We start from the raw sequence: 20,239 nt of genomic DNA on the forward strand, positions 1-20,239 counted from the left end.
AGAGGGGAAGAGAGTAATTTCCTGTAAATTAAGATCATCCTTTCTGCATTGAGTTCATTAACTTGAAACTGCATTTGAAGGCACGCAGTAGTAACTTCTACATATTATAATCCATGCAGCAGCTGAAAAGAGCAACAGGTTGACTCCAGTCCATTTGATCCAGATCCATAACCTCAATTTGCGTTATTGTAAGGACCCGGTCAACTTCACACTTGTTTTTAAATGGTTAGTTTTTCAGCCACACTAGTGCTCTGATACTCAGCTTTATCACATGAATGCACAAATGTTATTACAGGCGTAAAAGAGGTGAAAATGAGGAGGCCTGCTTATTTTAGCAACTGTGAGTTTCCCTTATATTGAACTGCCCATGTACCCATAGCCTGACAGACAACCAGTTCCTATCTTTGGAATCAAACTTACTTTCTATTACTTGATTTCCCCCTTCCTCCCAAACAAAAAACTTGAAAAACTAACTTGACTACTGGAGTACTAGTAGATGAGCTTATCAGTGTTGTGCCATGTGACCTGCATACTTTGCCCCTTGCAGTAAGTTCAAATTTCAGAATTTAATTGACTGCAAAAGGTCAAGGCAAGTGGTGGGATTTCCATCCAATAAGCAAGTCCTTAAGTGTTAGGGACCTGGCCATAAAGCTGGTAGTAAGGTCTGCAGGTGGTACAATTCCAGGATCTGTTAATCAAAAGAAAACCCATTCCTTCTATTTGCAAGAGCAGATTGTTTGCAGTGTTAGTTAAAAATTTCAAAAAAATTCCAAAATAATAGACCCAGAAAGAAGCCATATTCACAATCACATACGGACCACAGCAGAAGGAAACTAATGGCATGAATGCCGTGTCTGAACAATTTTTTTTGAGACTAAAGAACAAACACATGAACTCACCCGTCTAATTCTACTGTAAACTATGATCTCCAGAGCAAGCACCCAGGGTAATTTTGTACTTTACTAGAATGTTACTATGAATACATTGACATATTCAGGATGTCAGACATTTTTTGAAGGGTAAGTGAATATTTACTCTTCAGTAAAAATTCTCATACCCCCAAGCTTGTTTGTCAACAACACACTTTATGACCTTTCTGTAATAAAACTAGTTGTAGAGGTAAAAAATGGTAATAAACCTTAACATTTAGTATCTTAATGTCATTACAAACAAAAGTTAAAGACAAAAATAAAACCTTTGATTGAAAAGCAAGAAAAACTATTCAATTTGAAGCCAAGACCATCTCCAGCCCACACAGTAGTATTGTTCTACTTTTATTATAATCAGAATTACAAAATTTTCAAATTATAGGCTTTTTTATTAAAGATGCTGAATTAAATCCAACAGTTTCACAAGATTTGGGCCTCTGCACAAGTGATATGCATGCAAGCAGAATGTAAAAAGACAATCATTTAGCGCAGAAATAGAGAACTCCTTTGTTTGTCTCAACATACTAGTTTAAAGCAAGCAGTGATTTCTGTAACAAAAACCCAGGTTCTAGAGAAGAGGATGAAATACAGCAAAGATATGCAACCCCCACTCTACACATTAATACAGTACCTGGGCGCTGAATCTGTGAACATCATCAGAGGCACTGACTAGATCAATGGAAGACATGGAGGAAGAGCGACTATAGGGCTACCAGAGACAGACAAAGAAAAAACCAAGTAATCAGAACAAAGGCACAACAGAGCATTCAGTACCAACTTGCAAGCACAAGATAATGAAGAAAAGGAAAACAAAAGCACCATAAGCAGCAAGCACAGCAGCAAATGCTGATTTCATGCACCTATTACATATTACACTCCCAGCATAGCCCTGAGAGGAACACAGTGTTTCCAATAACACTAAAAAAGTCAACTGGTCCTGATACAAGACACTGGATTTTTTTTTTTTTTATAAAATAAATTCAATGAATTTTGGTGAAGGTATGTTAAAAACACTGAGGTTAGCAAGCTGGGATTTCTCCTTTGTTATCTGACAAGCTTGATACAAGTCAAGGGTATTCTAAATAGATACTCAAATCAGTATTTTTTGAGTCAAGACAGAAAACAGTCCTCCTCCAATTCCAGCTATTTCATTTGAAAATAAAGCCATTGAAAGTTACTAGAAACACCTAAAAAAAAATCTCATCTAACTATACAAAATATTACACAGAAATATCATAGGTCATCATATACATAGGAGATCATGAGACTATCTTACCTTTTGGACAAATCGATGAGTCCCCACAGCAGAATACGCATCTCCAGAAGGTAAGGGTGTTGGCCAGTGTAATCTGACCTTTTCACTTTGGGACTGCAACAAAATAGGTTTAATTACTAGTAGTCAGCTGCTACTGGGTGGACTATGAAAAGAGTGAGTCATCTTCAATCTACTTAGTGGCCTCAACTAATGCTGTCCATGACAGGCATGAAGCTATCATCCTGCTGGAATTCTCAGTAAGTGAATAGGTCTGAAGATTGATTTAATCTATACTTCGAAGTGTATTTCTGAGTTAAGGAAAAGAGATTGGCAGCATTAAAGATCCATGTAGTAGTACAACAGTCACTCAAAACTTTTACTCTCTGCTAAGAGATCCCAACATAGGTAAACTTTGTTGGGTACTGTATGTCCACCAGAAAGTCTTTTGGATCTTAACCAAGTCATTGTATTCACTATATTTATAAACCTAAACATTTTTAAGACAAAGGGTTCACCACTTTGTTATTCCCTCTCCTTTTATATACTGCTATACGTTCTCATATTCTATATATTTCCTCACATGCATCACACCCCTTTTTGATCCTTGCCACTGAAGTGTATTCAAGAAATGAGTGGAGAAGTAGGCAGAGCCTACAGAATTTTTAAAGAAAAACACCAACAGAATCATGTCTTTCCTATTTGACACACTGCTAGAGTCAAAAGAAACTTCAGAGCAATAATTAGTTTTTGAGAAACAGCTGCAGTGTTTGATATTCTTATTTGCACAGGACATCAGTTACATACAAAGATAAGTTTTACACAGGACACTTGCTTAGGAATTAGAAACTACGAACATTCAATTAGCTTAACACTTATACTATCTTTTTCTATGTAAGCTGTGAAGTCACCTTCTCAAAATTCATGTTAAACAACAATTTATTTAACTGTAAAAATACCAAGTGAATCCCCCTTTTGAGTGCCAGAATAAAATATCTAGAGCTTCAGGAGAAGCACCCCAAGACTGAGCTTAAGTCACAGAAGTCTCCCACAAAGTGCCTATCATTAAGGCATTTTTCAAGTATCAATACCTGTTCTTCCATTTTATCCTGTCTATCGAGAGCAGCTTCAACAGCATCAAAGAATTCTTCTTCATTAATCAGACTATTAGGACCCTCCTAGAGCATAAGAAACAAAACTAGTTCAAAGTTTTGGAGACATGAGAATTCCACTGAAGTTTAACATTTGAAATACATACTTATGCATATAATTGATGGAACCAAATATTTTCTACAGACCTCAAATATTTTCAACAATATTCTTAGACTACAATTCCTCTGAAAACCCTACTTCTTAAAGGAAGTTACTCCCTCTAACTACAATTTAGGGATAGTTGTACAAAGAATAAGAAAACCAGGAAACTGAGTAACAGTGTCAATACGCTTTGACATCAGATTTAGGTTTTAATTAACAAATAGCTTCTCTTAAAATGTTTACAGAGTGTCAGTAATGTACACATATTAACATAATTATGTAGTTAGACTCCTTCCAAGTATTCCACTGCCTTAGGGCAGATTTCAGATATGTGCTTGAAACGTAAGACAAAATCCTGGGGTTCTCTATTGAGAATTCTTGGAAAGAACTTTAGTTTAATGCTAAACAGCAGGTAGAGTTGAGTCAACTATTAAAAACTTGAGTTTACTAAGTAAAATGTTAACTTCAGAAAATTAGATTTACTGCTTTTTATTGTAAAACAAACTGGTCCAGCTAATTTCAAAAAACTATTTTACAACAAGGGATATCTGGGAGAAGCGGCTGGGTTCATAACCAGTAGACAAAGTCCAACTCCCTATCCATCTTTTTCTTTTAAAGTGTATGCTGCAATCACAACAGACAACCTAAGCTCAAGTATGTTTTAAATATCTCAACATATTAGAACTGTTTCTCAGGCTATGATTTGTAAGCAGAAACATGTTTGACTAATGTACATGAAGGGGTCAAGTTCTGAAAAATTATGTGAAGTGCATTATAGGTACATTAGCTTTCATTATTTTTTAGGAGGTGGTTTAAGTGTCTTAGAATTTGACTGTCTCAGGAGGAAGCTGCTGAAATATGCAATTTAACAGATGAAAGGAACCTAAAATGACTGAATTTGTCAACATGAAATTTCAAATGGCAGTGACAAGTTAAAAATCTATTCAAGTTAAACTTCAGATTCTAGGACTACCTCTGCAGTCATGATTTTCATATTTGCTTTACTTATCTATATAGCTGAGCCATTAAAAAGGGAAAGAACAAAACTATTGCATATAAGCACTATCAAATGTACAGGAAAATAAAAAAATCAGCAGAAATATCAGTAAGCAAAATGCTTTAGACAAAAGCAGAACATGGAAGCCTGAGGTAAATACAGACTTCCATTCTCAAAAAATTAGGGACTGAGTTTCTTCATCCAGTTTCAGTTTCCAAGGTGGAAAAATAGAAGTACCACGAACACACTTGCATAAGCCAAACACCTTGATTTACCATCCCTTTCCCTCTTTGAGAAAAAAGAAATCTTTAAAAGTCATAGTGTTTTTAAAAATTTCAAAAGCAGAATTTGTACCTCATAGTCTGGCCCTCCAAAGTGGGACTTTTTCTTCAGTTCTGTCACAGCATTTTTGTATGCTTCTTCAATTCTTCTCCTTTTCTCTATCTCCTGTAAAATTACATTATTATTTGACACAGTAAGAATAAATTGACTGATAATAGCTAACATGCCAATAAGTGGAGTGACCAGTATTATTTTTTCCAAGTAACAATTACAAAGCTGCTGATTTTCTGAATTAATTTGCATGCATGCATCATGTTTGCCCATATACATGCATATATAAACACAAAGCTTGGGAAGCTAGCTACCTTGAGGATACCTAAGTCATGTAGGAGAAATAAGATCAGCAAGCAAAAACTGGAATCTAGTTTAAGCATAGCTATTCATGGTTCATTGAGGGTCAGACTTTGTATCTGACTGACAGTTTATATAAGCCTCTTTGACACAGATCCTTGTGCTGTGATAACAAAGAGTGAAAAGTAAGACTAGTAAAAAACTAACTTGTTGAATGTGGTGAGATACCAATGAGTCACAGCGTGTCAGCTTCTATCTATAATTAGCTGGCACAGGATCAACGTGAATCATTTTGCAAACTCCATGCAGAGACTAACAACATCATTCTCCCATAATAGGTGTGTGACTACCTAGCGCCACTGATGTCTATTATCATTGTACATTTTGAATTAAAAAGTAGTAATGCCAGAATCAGATTAAGTATAATATGTCCCCTGCAAATTCTACATACTGCCAGTCTCAGTGAAAAAGCTATACACACTTATGGAATTCTTGCAGAATTTAGCTTTAGTATGCAAGATGCTTCTCTGTCCCCTTTCAGAATCACTTCAGGTGGAAAAAAGTTAAGTCTTACAGGTGACAACTGCACACCACAGACTACTTTCAGACATGAGTATAATTATTCAGTAACCCAATTTGAACTTTAAAGTTTTAGTGGAAAATCCCAAAGCAATACTGAAAGGCTGAGTTTACCAACTGGGAATTTGTCAGTAATGTTCAGTCTGGAATACATTTTCCAGTTTCTAAAGCAAAGTTTGAAAAGTAAATCAACAGTTTTGATGTAAAACAAAGTAGTATCGTTTTCCACAGGAAAATTCTTAGGAAAAGAAAGCAGCATTTAGGTGAAGACAGTATTGTCTTTATCTGTGAACGTATGCTTTTCCCTTCTGAAACGATCACAAAGAGGCAGTAACTGCTAACACTCATATGTCACAAAATGTTGCACGTTTATCTTTTTTGAAAAGAATTGGGGAGTCCTGAAGATGCATAAAGCATGACTTGAGTAATTCAATAAAAGAAGGCATAGAGGTTTTACCAGAACACTTGGAAGGAAAAACAAAACCCCCCAACCAACGCCACCTCGCGCTCACCCCAAATCCCCACACTTTCTGTACTTCAATCCACAAATTACTGATAATTCACATGTGTCAAAAGACAATTCTCCAAATATGCCAGCTTCTCTTGGCAACAACATTAAATAAAGCAGAAATTGGGAAACTGACTGCACAGCAGAAAAATTACTGGTATATTCAAACTTGGTAAAATGTAATGAGACATTTAAGTTATAATTGTCAAAGGTGAACAAAATAAGCTAGATGTGTTAATCTTAAGGTAAAATTTAATGTTCAGAAGATAATTTTGCTCATTAATAACAATTAGCAAGACCAAAGGAAACAAGAATAGAAAAATGTTTCTGCAGTCAAGATAACACGAAAAGCATCATCACAAGGATTTTGCTGCAAATAGAACAATGGACCAAATACTAGAGATTAAATTCTTTCCTTGTTTATCCATTTTTAAGAAAATTTTAAAGAAAAGTATTTTTTTAAAATAATACATTCAAGAGGCTCATACTGAAAAATATACTACACTGGAAAAATAAAAAGTCACGCTCTGGATTTTAATAGCTAAAAGTGAAAGGTTGAAAGCAAAGCTGTAACTACAGTTACAGTTACCTTTAGGTAACACTACATGTTTTCATATTGCTTTTATTCTGGCCATCTAACTGTTTTGGTAACAGAAAGAAACCTAAGTATAGAATTCTAAAATTACAATCAAATGCATTATTTTAGCAGTCTCCTTAAAAATTAAGATGTTTTTAAAACAATTTCTTGTTTTCAAAGGTTTAGAAATAGTTTCCAACCTTCAGAATGTAACTTAAAATCCTTTCTTACATTAAAAAAGGCCGTTATAAAGAAAGATACTTCATAAGATGATCACCTCCTGTTCAACAAATTCTACTGAACTTGAGCTCTTTTTAATATGAGAATTCTTTTAGGACATCTATAATTTTGAAACACATTTGCTTCAAGTTCGGGAGACATAAATCTGTCTTGCATCTTTAGGCTAAGATAGCCCTCTAGAAGATGGAGGATGTATAGTTTTGGGACATAGCAGGACTCTTACTAAATCACCTTTGTGTGTTGCTGTTAAGTAAAAGGCAGTTCTGAAGCTACTGGAGTGAGGAGGCTGGAGAGGAGAGGAAAGTAAGCTGGATTACAGTGGCACTTATGCTACTTGTAAAACACTCATTGATATTAGCCACCTTCAGAGATCTTGTTCTTCCTTGTGACAAACCTGCACAGTGCAGAGCCAGCAGTATGAATCTGCCGACACTCAAAGGAAAAACTTGATGCTGCCCCTTTAAACTCTGCTAGATGGTCTTTTAGAGGCACTGGACAGACTTATAAGAGCTCTAAAACCCTACCAGCTAAAACACAAACAGCTGCCTAATTTCATGTAATTTTCCCCACTAATCTCTTCAAGAAGGTATTCTGAACTTTATTATCTCACAGTATGTACTTCCTTTTCAGTGCAGCGTACACGTCTATTCAAGAAAACCAAAAGTACAAAGATCAACACCATTCTCCTCTCACATCTATTTATCAGGTGACAGAGCAATGTTTTTTGTTCAGGCCTATAGTTACAGAAGATACTCTTGTAAAGCCATGTTTAACCACTAAAACAACACAATAAAAAGAAAACAAAAGCAGCTCTAGAACTGAAGTGGAATAGTGTTAGCAAAGGTATGAATACAGTCAACTTTAAGGGTGTAGGTGTCATGGTGTTGGTCATGGGGGACTGCAGGGGTGGCCTCTGTGCAAGGAGGCCAAAAGCTGCCTTGTGTCAAACAGAGGTGGTTCTATCCAGCTCTGAAACAGACCCACCACAGCTGAGCCCATCCACCATGTGTGTGACACCTCTCCAGAAATGTATTTAAGAGAAAAAAACCACCCCAGAGAGAAAGGAAGGGGGAAACAAAAAAAGTGGGAAACAGGGAAGATGCAATGACCAGAAGAGGAAGAGGAGCAGCTCCAGGACAGAGACCTTATCCACACTGTAGCCCATGGAGGACCCCACACCAGAGCAGAGGGACATTTTCTGAAGGAACCATGTCCTATGGAGGACCCATACTGCAGCAGATTTCTCCCAGAGGATTGCTGCCTACAGAGAGTGCCTGTGCTGGAGCGAGTAGAAAGTGCAAGGAGGAAGGAATGGCAGAAATGAAATGTTTTGGAATGACTGCAATGCTGCATTCCTCACCCTGCAGTGCCTGGGGATAGCAAGCAGTGGGTAGAGGGTCCTGCAGTGAAGGAGTGAAGTTGAGCTTGGGAAGAAAGCTGTTTTAGTGTTTGACTTTTTGTTTCCCATTAACTGGATCTATTTTAAATCAGCAACAAATTGATTTTCCCCAAGTCAAGAACATTCTGCCATGACAAGAACCAGTAAGCAATCTTCCTGTTTTTCTCTTGACCCGTAAGCTTCCTCACCCTATTTTTCCTCCTAGTCCTGCTGGATGGATGGTGAGCAGCTGGGTGGGCATTTGGCTGTTAGCCAAGGCTAGCCCACCACAATTCTCTATTATTTAGTTCAATAGAAATCTCCTCTTCCAAAAGGCTAGCAATTGTAACAACACAAAATGTACTTTACCATGAGTGTGCTGTAGACCCCAGAAAATTTAACTGACAAACATGACTTTAAAAAGTTGCAAGTGTACCAAAGCAGAGCAACTTAAAACCTCCAAGTTTTTAGAAGCTTTTGCTATTTTAATTGCTGGGAAAACAAGTCCAAATAAGCTTGTGGCCCCTTTAAAACATATTTACTCTTGCTGTATAAAGTGTCAGTTACATGAGACCCAAAGTGAAATTTAGGTTTGAACTTGTTAAACTATTTGCAGCTAAAAACAAGTTCTTTAAAGTTAGTTCAGAGAAAAGTGACAAATACCTAAACTAAATGAATTCAAATTTTATATTAACATATTATTCATATACTAACCGAGGGACAAGAAAAATTCACTTCATCCATGCTCTACGCAAAGTCTGATCAACAAGAGTGAACTGTGTTTGCTCAGCCCAGAGAAAAGAAGGCTTTTTGAGGGGCCCTAATAGTAGCCTTCCAATACCTCCACAGAAGTCATAAAGAAACTGAGCCAGACTCTGCACAGCAGTGTATAGTAGAAGGATGAAAAACAATGGGCAGATACTGGTAGAAGGGTTACTCCAACTGGATATAAGGAAAACTTCTTCACTATAACAACAGTTGAGCAGCAGAACAGCCTGCCCAGAAAAGCTGTGCACACTATGGCCTTGTAGACTTAAAACCAGACTTGATAAAGCCCTGAACAACCCAGTCTTATCTCAAACTCTCCTTCCTTTAAGCAAGAGAATGGACAGAGACAGACCTCTTGAGGTGTCTAGTCCAACCTGGGTTACCCTATGATCAAGCTTCAAGTCTTATATCTACTGTAATTTCTCCAACTATTTAAATGAAGCAGTAACAAATTAAGTTTTGACAAAAAGTTGCAATACAGTTCAACAGTGCCAGGCCTTTGACATATGGACAAAGAACCCAGGAGACAGTGGCAAGGATTCAAACATGGATGTATTTTGTCCACACACATTCATTCTTTGAATCGTGTACCACTAAAACATATGGTTAAGATTTGTAGTGTGATATACACTACATGGAATCACATTAATTGAAAAACAAGAGACAACAGCAGCTAGAGGACTGCACAGGACACCAGCCAGTGATGGCAGGATTCTAGAAAACAAAGTGTGAAGTACAACCTAGCCACACCTCCAACACATCTCATGAGAAGGCACTGCACCTTTTGAGTTGCTATAGTGGTTGAGTAGGCTTAGCACGAACTATTACTGCCATCAGAATAACAGACATTTTAGTACCACACACACCTAAAAAATTTAACCAATAGTATAACACATGGCTTAATTTCGTCAATCTCCTAAATGAAAGAGAAATAATCTTAAAGAGACATTTAAAGTTAGAACTGGTTGTTCTCCTCAGTATTGTCACCATCTCTTATCACAATTACAGTATTTCAGGGATTTGCACATCATTTTGCAAGTATGGATAATTAGGTCTCTTTTAGAAGGCTGCAAGCAATACCCTTGTTACTATGGAATACTGTCAGGTTCTCTATAGATATTAAAAATATAGGAATACTATCTGTAATAAAAAAGTTAAGAACAGCTCATTTGAAACGTCAATTTCAAGCTAAAGAAACTTTTTTTTTCAATAAAAGTAAAAGGAAAATGATCTTACCTTATCTAGCCTTTTTTGCCAGCTTTCTTCACGTTTTACCATGAGTTCAATACAATGAGAGAGTGTAGCAAGGATTCCAGCAGTAGTTGCCTTGAAAGTTATAGCTTCTCCTTTAAAGTCTATGCCATTAATTCCTTTGGGTGTCACATGTGGAAACACTACAACCAAACATGAATCATTCACTGATAGCTGCCTTTAACTCAAACAAGAATTTCACATGTATGTTTATATTACAACTGTTTGAAGACAACAGATTAGCTAGAAAGATAACTTAAAAATAAAAATCAAAAGTCCTAATAATTTTCAGCTTATCCACATGATAAGGAAAGAGATTCAGAAGGAGCAACTCATCTCTTCAGCTTCATCTTGCTATACTGTGTTTCAAGTCTGCTTGTAATGCTGTATTACTCTGCACCCTGCAAATCATGTGGGTGGAGGGAGTGGTAATACTTTGTAACAATAGCAATTTGACAGCTTGAAGTGAGGCCCAATTAGAGAAACCTTAAAACGTATCTGATACAGCACTAAGAAAGGAACAATTTCAAAATGCAATCAAGCCCAAAACATAATATTCAAGGTTGCTTTAAGCAGGTAATTATAGACTTAAAAACAAAGTAAAAAGGTATGATATAAGATAAAAGTATCAAATGTGTTGAATTATCCAAGTACTGTGGGTTTTGCAGTTGCAACAACTACTTCATGCTGTCAACCAAGCCATCTGTTGCTAAGGCTATTTAAACAAGTCACTTAAAATATGTGACAAAAAAGTACCTATTATATGTCAAACTCATATGTAGGTTGACATAATAACAAACCAAACACTACACATTAATGTCAGAAAATATTAGAAGGCACAAGTAACACCCATGTTGAAGCTGACTGAGCCCAGCAACTTAAAGTAACTCCTGCTATGCCATGGGGCAAGCTAATGACTTCTCACCTAGCTGGATATCGCTTCCCTCCCCAGTCTATCAGTTTGCCAGCATGCCACTGTTATGCTTTAAAAACTACAAATAAATATTTGTGTAAGTTTATCCAGTATCTATCCACAAGGGCAAAGCAGAGCTTTCAAGCAGTTCAGTTCTTGTAGGGCAGAGAAATGCAATTGCTGTTCTCTAATGGTAAAGCACAGTAGCTACACTTCAGGAACAGAAAGCAATCATCACATGATCTTAAGCAATGGTTTAAGTTTCCAGAGGCTTTATATGCCCTCCTTTCAGGAGGAATCAAACTATCTTTTCCAACAGATAATTACAGACTACACACTAGTTCAAATACCTCAATAAACATACATACTATGATAGAGTACAGCTTGTTTTTTGCTTCCTGTTAATCAAGAACACTCCTAAAAGGTAAAGATGGCAGGGGCTGGAGAAAAAAAGAAAGCAAGAGAAAAAAATCTGTTTCAGAAACAATAACAAGCACAGCAGCTCTCCCTCCCTTTAACAGCTGCAGAGGGAACACGGAGGAGGCTGAGACTGAAAGTGGTGTAAGCTGGCGAGGAGGCAATGCAGTGGATTCACTGAGAATAATGAAAATTACACAAGAGCTTTGCTCGTAACACTTCATGACTGAAAAATACAGTTTATACTAATAATTTGTCCTGTTAGTGTAGACTCTGTTCATGTGCAGGCTTGGCAGCACAGCTATAATGCTTATGGATGTGATTTTTCTCTCAATTATGCAACTTGCTAGACATGCTGAACAAACTACTACTGGCTGCAACACTGTAAAATCATTTCAGAAATCTCTGTGGTAGATTGTAAGGGGCATGCAGCAACAGCCTCCTTTCCTGGAAAAAAGCCAGCTTTTGTTCCTGGATATCTTTAGGTCTCAGTTACAGCTCATTAATACTTACATACTGTTTCAGTCATCATATATTCTAAGTCATTCATTAACGACTAATCTCAAAGCAGCAGTGACACATGCAGAGCTTGCAGTTTTAAAGTCAGTGTCCACAGTTCCTTTCAGACATTATAATTCTGCACAAAAAGGACTTGTTGCAGGAAGATGCAGAACCTGTTTCTTTGAAAAGATGGTCACTCAAGAGTTTCCTTACAATGGACGGGAGTATTTTGAGTCATTCCTAATCACAGGAGACATTTGTCTTCCTGGAACATGTCAGAAGATGACTTCAAGCCCTGTGTCAGTAACAGTTGAGCTTCAGCACAACAGAAGTATTTGTCAGGAGATTTTCTATTTGGAGAGCCCACACATCTTCCCTATTCATTCTTTATGCTTTTTTTTTTTTTTCATGTCAGCTACAAGACTGAGTGTTTCAAAATGAAATCTGACATCAGGAGATCTATATGGTTCAAGGTAAAGGCTAACAGGAAAGTGTCCTTGCCATTGCAACTGTTTTTCTAGCTTGGTGATCAAACTGCATGCAGCCAACTGAAAAAAGCAGCAGGATGTTTTTTTCCCCGCCTACTTTAATTTCAATTTCAGCATTTTCCAAGTGGTTCATTTTCAATTATCCTGTCTTTTAAGCATTTTGCTTTATGTCTGATCTGTTTTCTCTTGTCCTTCATATCAGGGATTCTTCATACCATACTTTAGCCTGCAACAGCTCTTTAGCCCTTCTCTTTCACACCTCCATGTCTGTTAGGATAGGTCAGTTTTCCATTCCTGTTCCTAAGATTCTGTTTGTAACACTTTCCCAGATGTCCCAAACATCACATAGTTAATCAAATCCATTTTCCAGTGAAAACGGAAAACTATTTTAAAGACAGTAAGTAGAAAGAAGTTCCTTTATCTTTTCCATTTTAAATCATCTTAAGATCTTAGGTCACTAAACTAGCTCTAAGTGAAAAAAACATTCAGGTGCATGAACCATTTCTTGATACCTACTGTTGTTGAACTTGTGTGTAGCAGTAGAATCAATATGATTAATTTTCCTCCAAGAACAACCCCATTATTTCAGCAATACATTGGTGACTATTATTCCTCCGAAGCACAAAAATCCAGCATAAATCCCACCGTATTTTAAATCAAATTTCTCTCCTTCAGCCTCTGTACCATTTCCATCTTTATAGTTTCAATACAAAAACACCTTCTGTCTTCGAAGTGGTTCCTTAAGTAGGCTTCACCTACTCTTCCTATTCTTACACAATTTAACTCCAATATGCTCATTTTCCTGGGTGGATGGATGGGAGCACTTGCTGATTAAGATTCTACATTATTAGAATATAAGATCCCAATGGATAAATATGCATCAGCCAGAAACTCCCTTGGTATTTTATAAAAATGATCATTGTCTCACTTACCAGATTTAATTGGAAAGTGACCAAAAAAATTCAATACATTCATAGTACTCTTCCTAGCTCTTTACTCAAAGATCCTAGAGAACACAGAAAAGAAAAAGCCTCCCTATCCAAAATGTCTTCTTCAGAGTAGTACACAAATCTCTATAGTCATGTTAGCTTTCACCTCCCACCCAGGAAAGGCACAGAAGGGAACGTATTTCAAAAGACAATGTGAATATGATCTCTTAAGTCAGTCTTAAATCTAGTGGTTTGAGCATTAGATTGGTGCACTGGTGGTTTGAATGGTAGGCTTAAACACTCCTTATCGTATTAGGCTAAGTAAGAGGTTGAACCCATGCTTCTCACTTCCTGGAGCACTGATTGCAGAGCAACCCCAGAATAAACAGTCAATCACTTCTTAGGTACAGTTAAAAACATTGTTCCAGTCCTTCCAGGACTAGATAAGGGAAGTTCCCTTCAAGGGAATCTGAAATTCAAGAAATCAAATAATCTTAATAGCTGCTCTGAGGTGAATCTTTAGAAAAGGGTGAAGCTGAAAAGAAATCTTTCATTAACAGTCTGAGTAGTTTTCTGCCCAGTACATGGGCATGGTTGTCTCAACCCGAGACATCTGCTTTCCCCACTGCATCACTTATGACTTACGATTCCACTTTAGGATAGAGACTAATTTTTCATTTGTAATCAAGCTTTGCAGCACTCAGCTGCTAAATGTTTAATGGATTTAGCCCTTAGAAATCAAACTGAGGCACAGAAAACCTAAAGTGGGCATAAAGCTTTTCATAGAAATAATTGATGGAAAGTAAATTTAATGGAATCAGGAATCATAATGGAATTAGAAGTTCTGCAAAAAGCAAGGGGTTGCAGAAACTATTTTCTCTAGAGGGCTATAGTGAGTGAGTTTACAGGTACCCATAATACATAGCCATTTCTTAGCATGTAAGTTCCCAAAGACTTGATGCAGAACTTTTTGCAAGAGGAATATGGGTATCATTTAAAACTCCTGTTAAACAGGTGATAAAAAAATGAAGCCACTTACTTTACATTTAAATGTTTTAAGATGACCAGATGTACAAAGAATATAGCATTTTCTAATGACATTCCAAATATCATATGTGCATATACAGCAGATACACCACAAGAATACAGACATGAAGAAGTGTTCTGAAGGTAAACTAAGCTGAAACTCCTACATGACCCTACAAAAATTAAGCCTGACAAAGGCATCTCTTTCAAAATGAATTATACAGTAAAATTAAAGTCTCACTTAACATTTTTTTAAAGGAGGCTTTTTCAGTTTTCTGAAATTCGTTCTACTTAAGTCCTCAAAAAATAGACCACCCTTTCACATACACAATAGGGTTAGTGGAACTGTACACTTGCTTACAGGTGAGCATCACAAGCTTGCTTATCTTTGGTGATAAGATGCAAAAAAGATTTATTCAAAACTTCAGAGTTATATGCTACTTAACCGCTAAAATAATCGGATTAATCCTCAGACCAAGCACTTTATATAATGGAAAAAAATCTATTCGTATGATGAATTCTGGAAGCATGCTGAAAGCTCCTTCCATTTCCTTTCCTCACAACAGTTTTGGCTATACTCTAGAAAGAGTCCTTAAATACAGCACGGAAAGGTGTAACCCATGGGGACAATAGCCAATTAAAAAGAAAACAGAAAAGGCTTATTTTGCCCATATATTTTAGAGATTCTTGATGAAAGTGTTTACATTTTTAAAAACACTTTTGGTGAGTATTTCTTTGGGAGATTCCATCAGATTTGAAGCTGGAGCTAGGGCAACTTCAAAGTTTCGTGAATCGAAGTCTAAGAAATACCTTAGGACTAAGTGAATTGTCAACATCTAGAGACTGTAAACACTAAAATATTTCAGTCAGGAAACAAGAGAAAGTCTAAGAAGAATGCAAACAGATTTTAAAAGCATACACAACTTCTGCCAGGCCAGAAGTATTATAATTCTAGCACAGGAAGACTTGCACGAGAGATGCAGCAAGTACACTAACTAGATCATGTAAGGTAAGAATAAAAAATAGAATTATGTTAATTATAACAATGGAAAATGCAGTTAAAAAGTGTTAAAATTATGATGAGTGAGAATCAGTGAGTGTTGACTTAACCATTAGGTAGCCATAGAACTTGGAAAAACCATATTGGGACATATCTACCTGGAAAAGCATAGTGTTCCACCACACTCCTAAAGCGGGTAACACTTGCAATAAAAACTGCAATTAGCTGTTAAAAATCTCAGTTACCAGTGTCTGAATGATGCAGCTGTTTCAACAAAATTTTGTAGCAAAAATGGCTTTGAACACAGAATAGGAAATTCCAGCTTGACAAGACTGTATTAATATTTGTGTGAATTAAGAATAACTCAGCAAATCATGAAAAGCAGCTAATGAATGATAACATGAATAAGAATTTCCTGTCACATACATTTAAATAATTATTCTTGCCATTTTCTGCTTAGAATAGAGCATAACTACTCGTATCAGGCTTATCATTATACCATTTATATGAATTTCCAGGGAAAAGTTGGGACACTTACGTTTTTCCTTACTGCTGTTACTGTTATGTAAAAAATCCCCATCGGAACGCATCGTAGGGAAATCATCTTCATCATCTTCTACCACTAAATTTGAGAGAGAGTGTGTCACAGGAGTGAGAAAGCTTTTCCAATTCTTTAGTGCGCAAGAAAGAATTAAGAGCAATCTTCATGACTAAACAGCATTTAAGATTTTTTCCTACAAGTCATGAACACCTTTTTTTTTTTTGACCCAAGACCCCTATCAACGTTACTGTCAGAAACCACCAAGAGACTAACATTTGCTTAGTGTTGAAGTTTAGCACTCGATTCTACGGCAACAACATTATTTTGGTGTTACAACTGCATAAGCAGGGAGCCATGATTCAGCAACTATCTACTCTTCTGCACCAGAAAGTTTGCAAAGAAGCAGAATTGTACTTATCTACTATTTTCTTGCTACCAAAGTTTCAGGCTGCCAGAACAAACCCAGGGATGACTAAATGCCTCAGGAGAGTGCATGGATACAACAACAAGCTATGCTCTGAGACAAGTAATTCAGAGATATGTAGACATCCACACCTGAGTCTCCTAGGGCCCCAACTATGGACTGAGTGCTCTAGTGCCAGCCAATACATCTCAGAAGCATTCATTATGGCATTCATTATGGCAGCTTCTTATAAAAGAATGTATTGTTTCTATCAAAACTAATATCCCATTGGTTTTTCAAAATAAAAGGTAAGAGACATAGCGATAAACTAACTCAAATTCATCTTACATAGCTTATTGTTCTATAACATCAAATGCTTATAAGGATTTCTTTTGTACAGTTGAGAGCTACAGGTTAATACTAAGCAGATTTTTATGGGAATCCAACTTCTGAAGTAAAAATAGTTAACACTGTTTATGCAGAAATATCTCAGATTGATCCCTATACTAAAGAGTAAATTTAAGATACAGATTTTATTTATATGGCATCAAATGCTATAGTAACTATTTCAAGGGCTACTACTGCGTAAAAAGCTAAATTCTATGAAGGTAAGAGTTTTCACTTATAGTTTTACCTTTATCCCGCTGGAGTTCATCTTTGGAAACTGCATCTGCACAGGCATCAAAGTATTTCTGTAAAGTATCAACTTGTCTACACAAGATGTCTCTAAAGGTTTCCATTTCAGCAAGCTTCTCACGTAAGCTATGGCCCTTCTAAAAATACAAGAGAAAAAAGTCTGAAATGCTTTATGTACTCAGCAATAGTTCAACACATAAAAAAATTGGATTTCTGCAGCTATGAAGAACAAATTCAAGTATAATAAGGGCATTATACATATCAGCAGCTATTAAATACTATTAAAGTTAGAAACGGTAACAAGTGTTCCATAGTAATTTTGTCCATTGGTCTCAATTTTTCCTCTTGACTGCATCTGCTACTTTAGAGCATTCAACAAAACCTTATTAAAAATGCAATCTTACACACTACCAACTTTATGTCTGTTTGTCCGAAAACACTCAGCTTTAGTTTAACATCTCTGTTCCAATCTCTAGACCCCTTTCTTGCATTGCTCCTTTTCTGCTCTCCCAGAAGTACAGTCCATCCAAGTTCATGTATTAGATATTATACACAAGACAAGGAAAACCATAATCTGTCAATCAATATTAGTAAAATTTATTTATTAGGTCATAGAATCAGTATTTCTTTTTATTTAGAGGCCCTAATATTCTGAGGGCTAAACTAGGAAAGGTGAATAAATGCTCCCACAGGTTTGATCTTCTTGCCATTGGAAGATGACACCACAGCTTAAAAGAGACACCTGCACAGAGGCACAAGTGAGCTTCCTGTGTGATCTATTCATCATCATATGATGAATTACTAACACCTAGAATAAAACAAATATTTTGTATTTTTTCTAGAATTGTATGAAGAGTCTTCATGTAAGTTATTTCTTTTCCAGTTGCACACGTTATTTATGCACCAATACTAAGAAAACTCTATTCACTAACCTTGAACGAAGAGGTGGATGTTGCAGAGTATCCACTTGCTCCGGAAACAAGAGACACCATGGAGCCATGGCGGCGTAAACTTGACTCTGATCCATAGCCAGATTCAGTCTAAAAAACAAACCACACACAAAACTAGAATGCTGTGGCTTTTAATAAAAAAAAAAATAATCATGAAAGCGAGATTAATGTAATTTCCTCAAACCAGTCCATTTTTCTTGTCAGGAAGCAGCAGGGGATTAACTCAAATTGTGTCTGCATATTTATGATGTTGATGCAGCATCTGTGAAGTTACTATGAATCTATTTTTTTATTACAATGATCTGTAAAATTTATTTATCTACAACATAGTATGTGCCCCCAAAAGAACAAGGCAACATATATTTAAGGGTTCAAAAAAAGGGACAATGTTCCATTATTTCGGTCTATGTAATCCTACCAAGCAATTTTCACAAAGCATTCAAAAACCTACAGCACTCTACAATTAATCAGGGGATTAACATGGTTCAATTTGAAGACAATCAGCCTCAGTCAGTCTGTCAAATAATTCAAATAATGCTATTTTATTTTTAAAAGAAACAAATAGAAACTATAGAAAAACAGATAATTACTGCTATCAAGGGTGAAGTTTTTCTTCTTGTTTCAGGCTTCTTTAGCAAAATTCTTTATACTAGACTGAAATTTTTTTTTTTTTTTTTACGAACAACAAAAGTCTACATAAAAAAGTGTGATACTAAAAGCAAGAAGACTACAGTAACAGTAGCCAGTTAAATAATGACCAAAAGAAAAGTATCTCTTGGTTAAAACAACATTAAAAAGATCAATAAATACCAAGTTTCACAAATCAAAATTAAGCAGATACTGAGGAACTGGAAGAAAAATATTTCCCTAGAGGTTAATATAAAGACCCTGTACATGGCAAAGGAGAAGAAAAACCATTAAAGAGAATGTAAGAAATAAATACGTGGTTCAGAGTAATATTTGAAATACTGTTAACAGATGAATTTGATCAAGTAGACAGTGACAACGTTGTGAAGGACTTCTGACAGAAATAAGAAATTCTGCAGTATCATAAAAATTCAGGTGGTACAGGAAGAAGGGGAGACAAAACAGATATAGAATAAACAAGAAAACAATGAAATTCTAGCTGTTTTACTTTTCATCGAAAACTTGGAAACTGCAGAGGCTTTGGGAAGGCAGGACAAGTGCTGTAAATTAAGACGCAAATGAACTTTGAGGGTATTAAAAGCAAGGAGAAAGGACAAAATGTTGCAGTGTTGGTTAAAACAGGAGGATTTGGACAACACTGCGTTATGCAGAGCAATGTATGTATGTTCCAAAGGAGCAGTGGCAGAGAAACACAGTTTCACAGAAGTGAAGGCATGACTGAAAAGAAAAATGCAAGTCTCAGTTGTCAACACAATTTCTGGATGAACATGGCAATGAGATTATCCAGCAAAACAAAGCAACAAAGAGCCAAAAGTCTATCTGGCCCATTTAAAGAGTAAGCTGGAAGACAAGAACGCATTGAGGAAGCAGAGGAGAAACAAAAAGAGTACAAAAAGTAGAAGCAGAGCTGAAAAACTAATATGACCAAGAAATGCAACTGTAATTAGAAAAAGGTAATCCAAAAGTCTTGGCAGAAGAAGGCTAAGTGATCATCAAGTTAAAAAAAGAGCACTTGTTAATTCAAAAGATTTAATAAGGCACATCTTAAGCTCATTGCTTACTTTAGCAAATATTAGAAATACTGCAATTTATCTGAACTAGCATAAATTAGAAGTTTATGTTTAATGACAGCTTAGAATCAAATGATAGAACACAAGACATAGTTTCCTTATTAAGTCATAACATAATCACAGAATCTTTAAGGTTAGAAAAGACCTTTAAGATCATCAAGTCCAACCATCAACCCAACACCACCACGCCCACTAAACCATATCCTGAGGAGCCACGTCTACACATTTTTTGAACACTTCCAGTGATGGGACTCCACCACCTCCCTGGGCAGCCTGTTCCAATGCTTGACCACTCTCTCAGTAAAGACATTTATCCTAAGATCTAGTCTAAACCACCCCTGGCACAACTTG

General features: G+C 36.3%; 1 protein-coding gene across 1 annotated transcript in view; it reads right to left on the reverse strand.

Moving 5' to 3' along the window:
- COL4A3BP (collagen, type IV, alpha 3 (Goodpasture antigen) binding protein) overlaps nt 1-18,260 on the reverse strand; it is a gene marked incomplete at both ends in the record, with an annotated part of 21,925 nt that extends 3,665 nt beyond the window's left edge. Inside the window, 8 exons of the mRNA XM_010289021.1 lie at nt 1,561-1,638; nt 2,206-2,298; nt 3,273-3,359; nt 4,787-4,879; nt 10,352-10,509; nt 16,179-16,262; nt 17,219-17,357; nt 18,153-18,260. Of these exons, the coding sequence (XP_010287323.1) occupies nt 1,561-1,638; nt 2,206-2,298; nt 3,273-3,359; nt 4,787-4,879; nt 10,352-10,509; nt 16,179-16,262; nt 17,219-17,357; nt 18,153-18,260 (840 nt within the window). The remainder of the gene's footprint in view (nt 1-1,560; nt 1,639-2,205; nt 2,299-3,272; nt 3,360-4,786; nt 4,880-10,351; nt 10,510-16,178; nt 16,263-17,218; nt 17,358-18,152) is intronic.
- Between the last annotated feature and the right edge of the window lie 1,979 nt (nt 18,261-20,239).

This window comes from Phaethon lepturus, unplaced genomic scaffold (genome assembly GCF_000687285.1).
Source record: "Phaethon lepturus isolate BGI_N335 unplaced genomic scaffold, ASM68728v1 scaffold12336, whole genome shotgun sequence".
Classification (NCBI taxonomy): Eukaryota; Metazoa; Chordata; class Aves; order Phaethontiformes; family Phaethontidae; genus Phaethon; species Phaethon lepturus.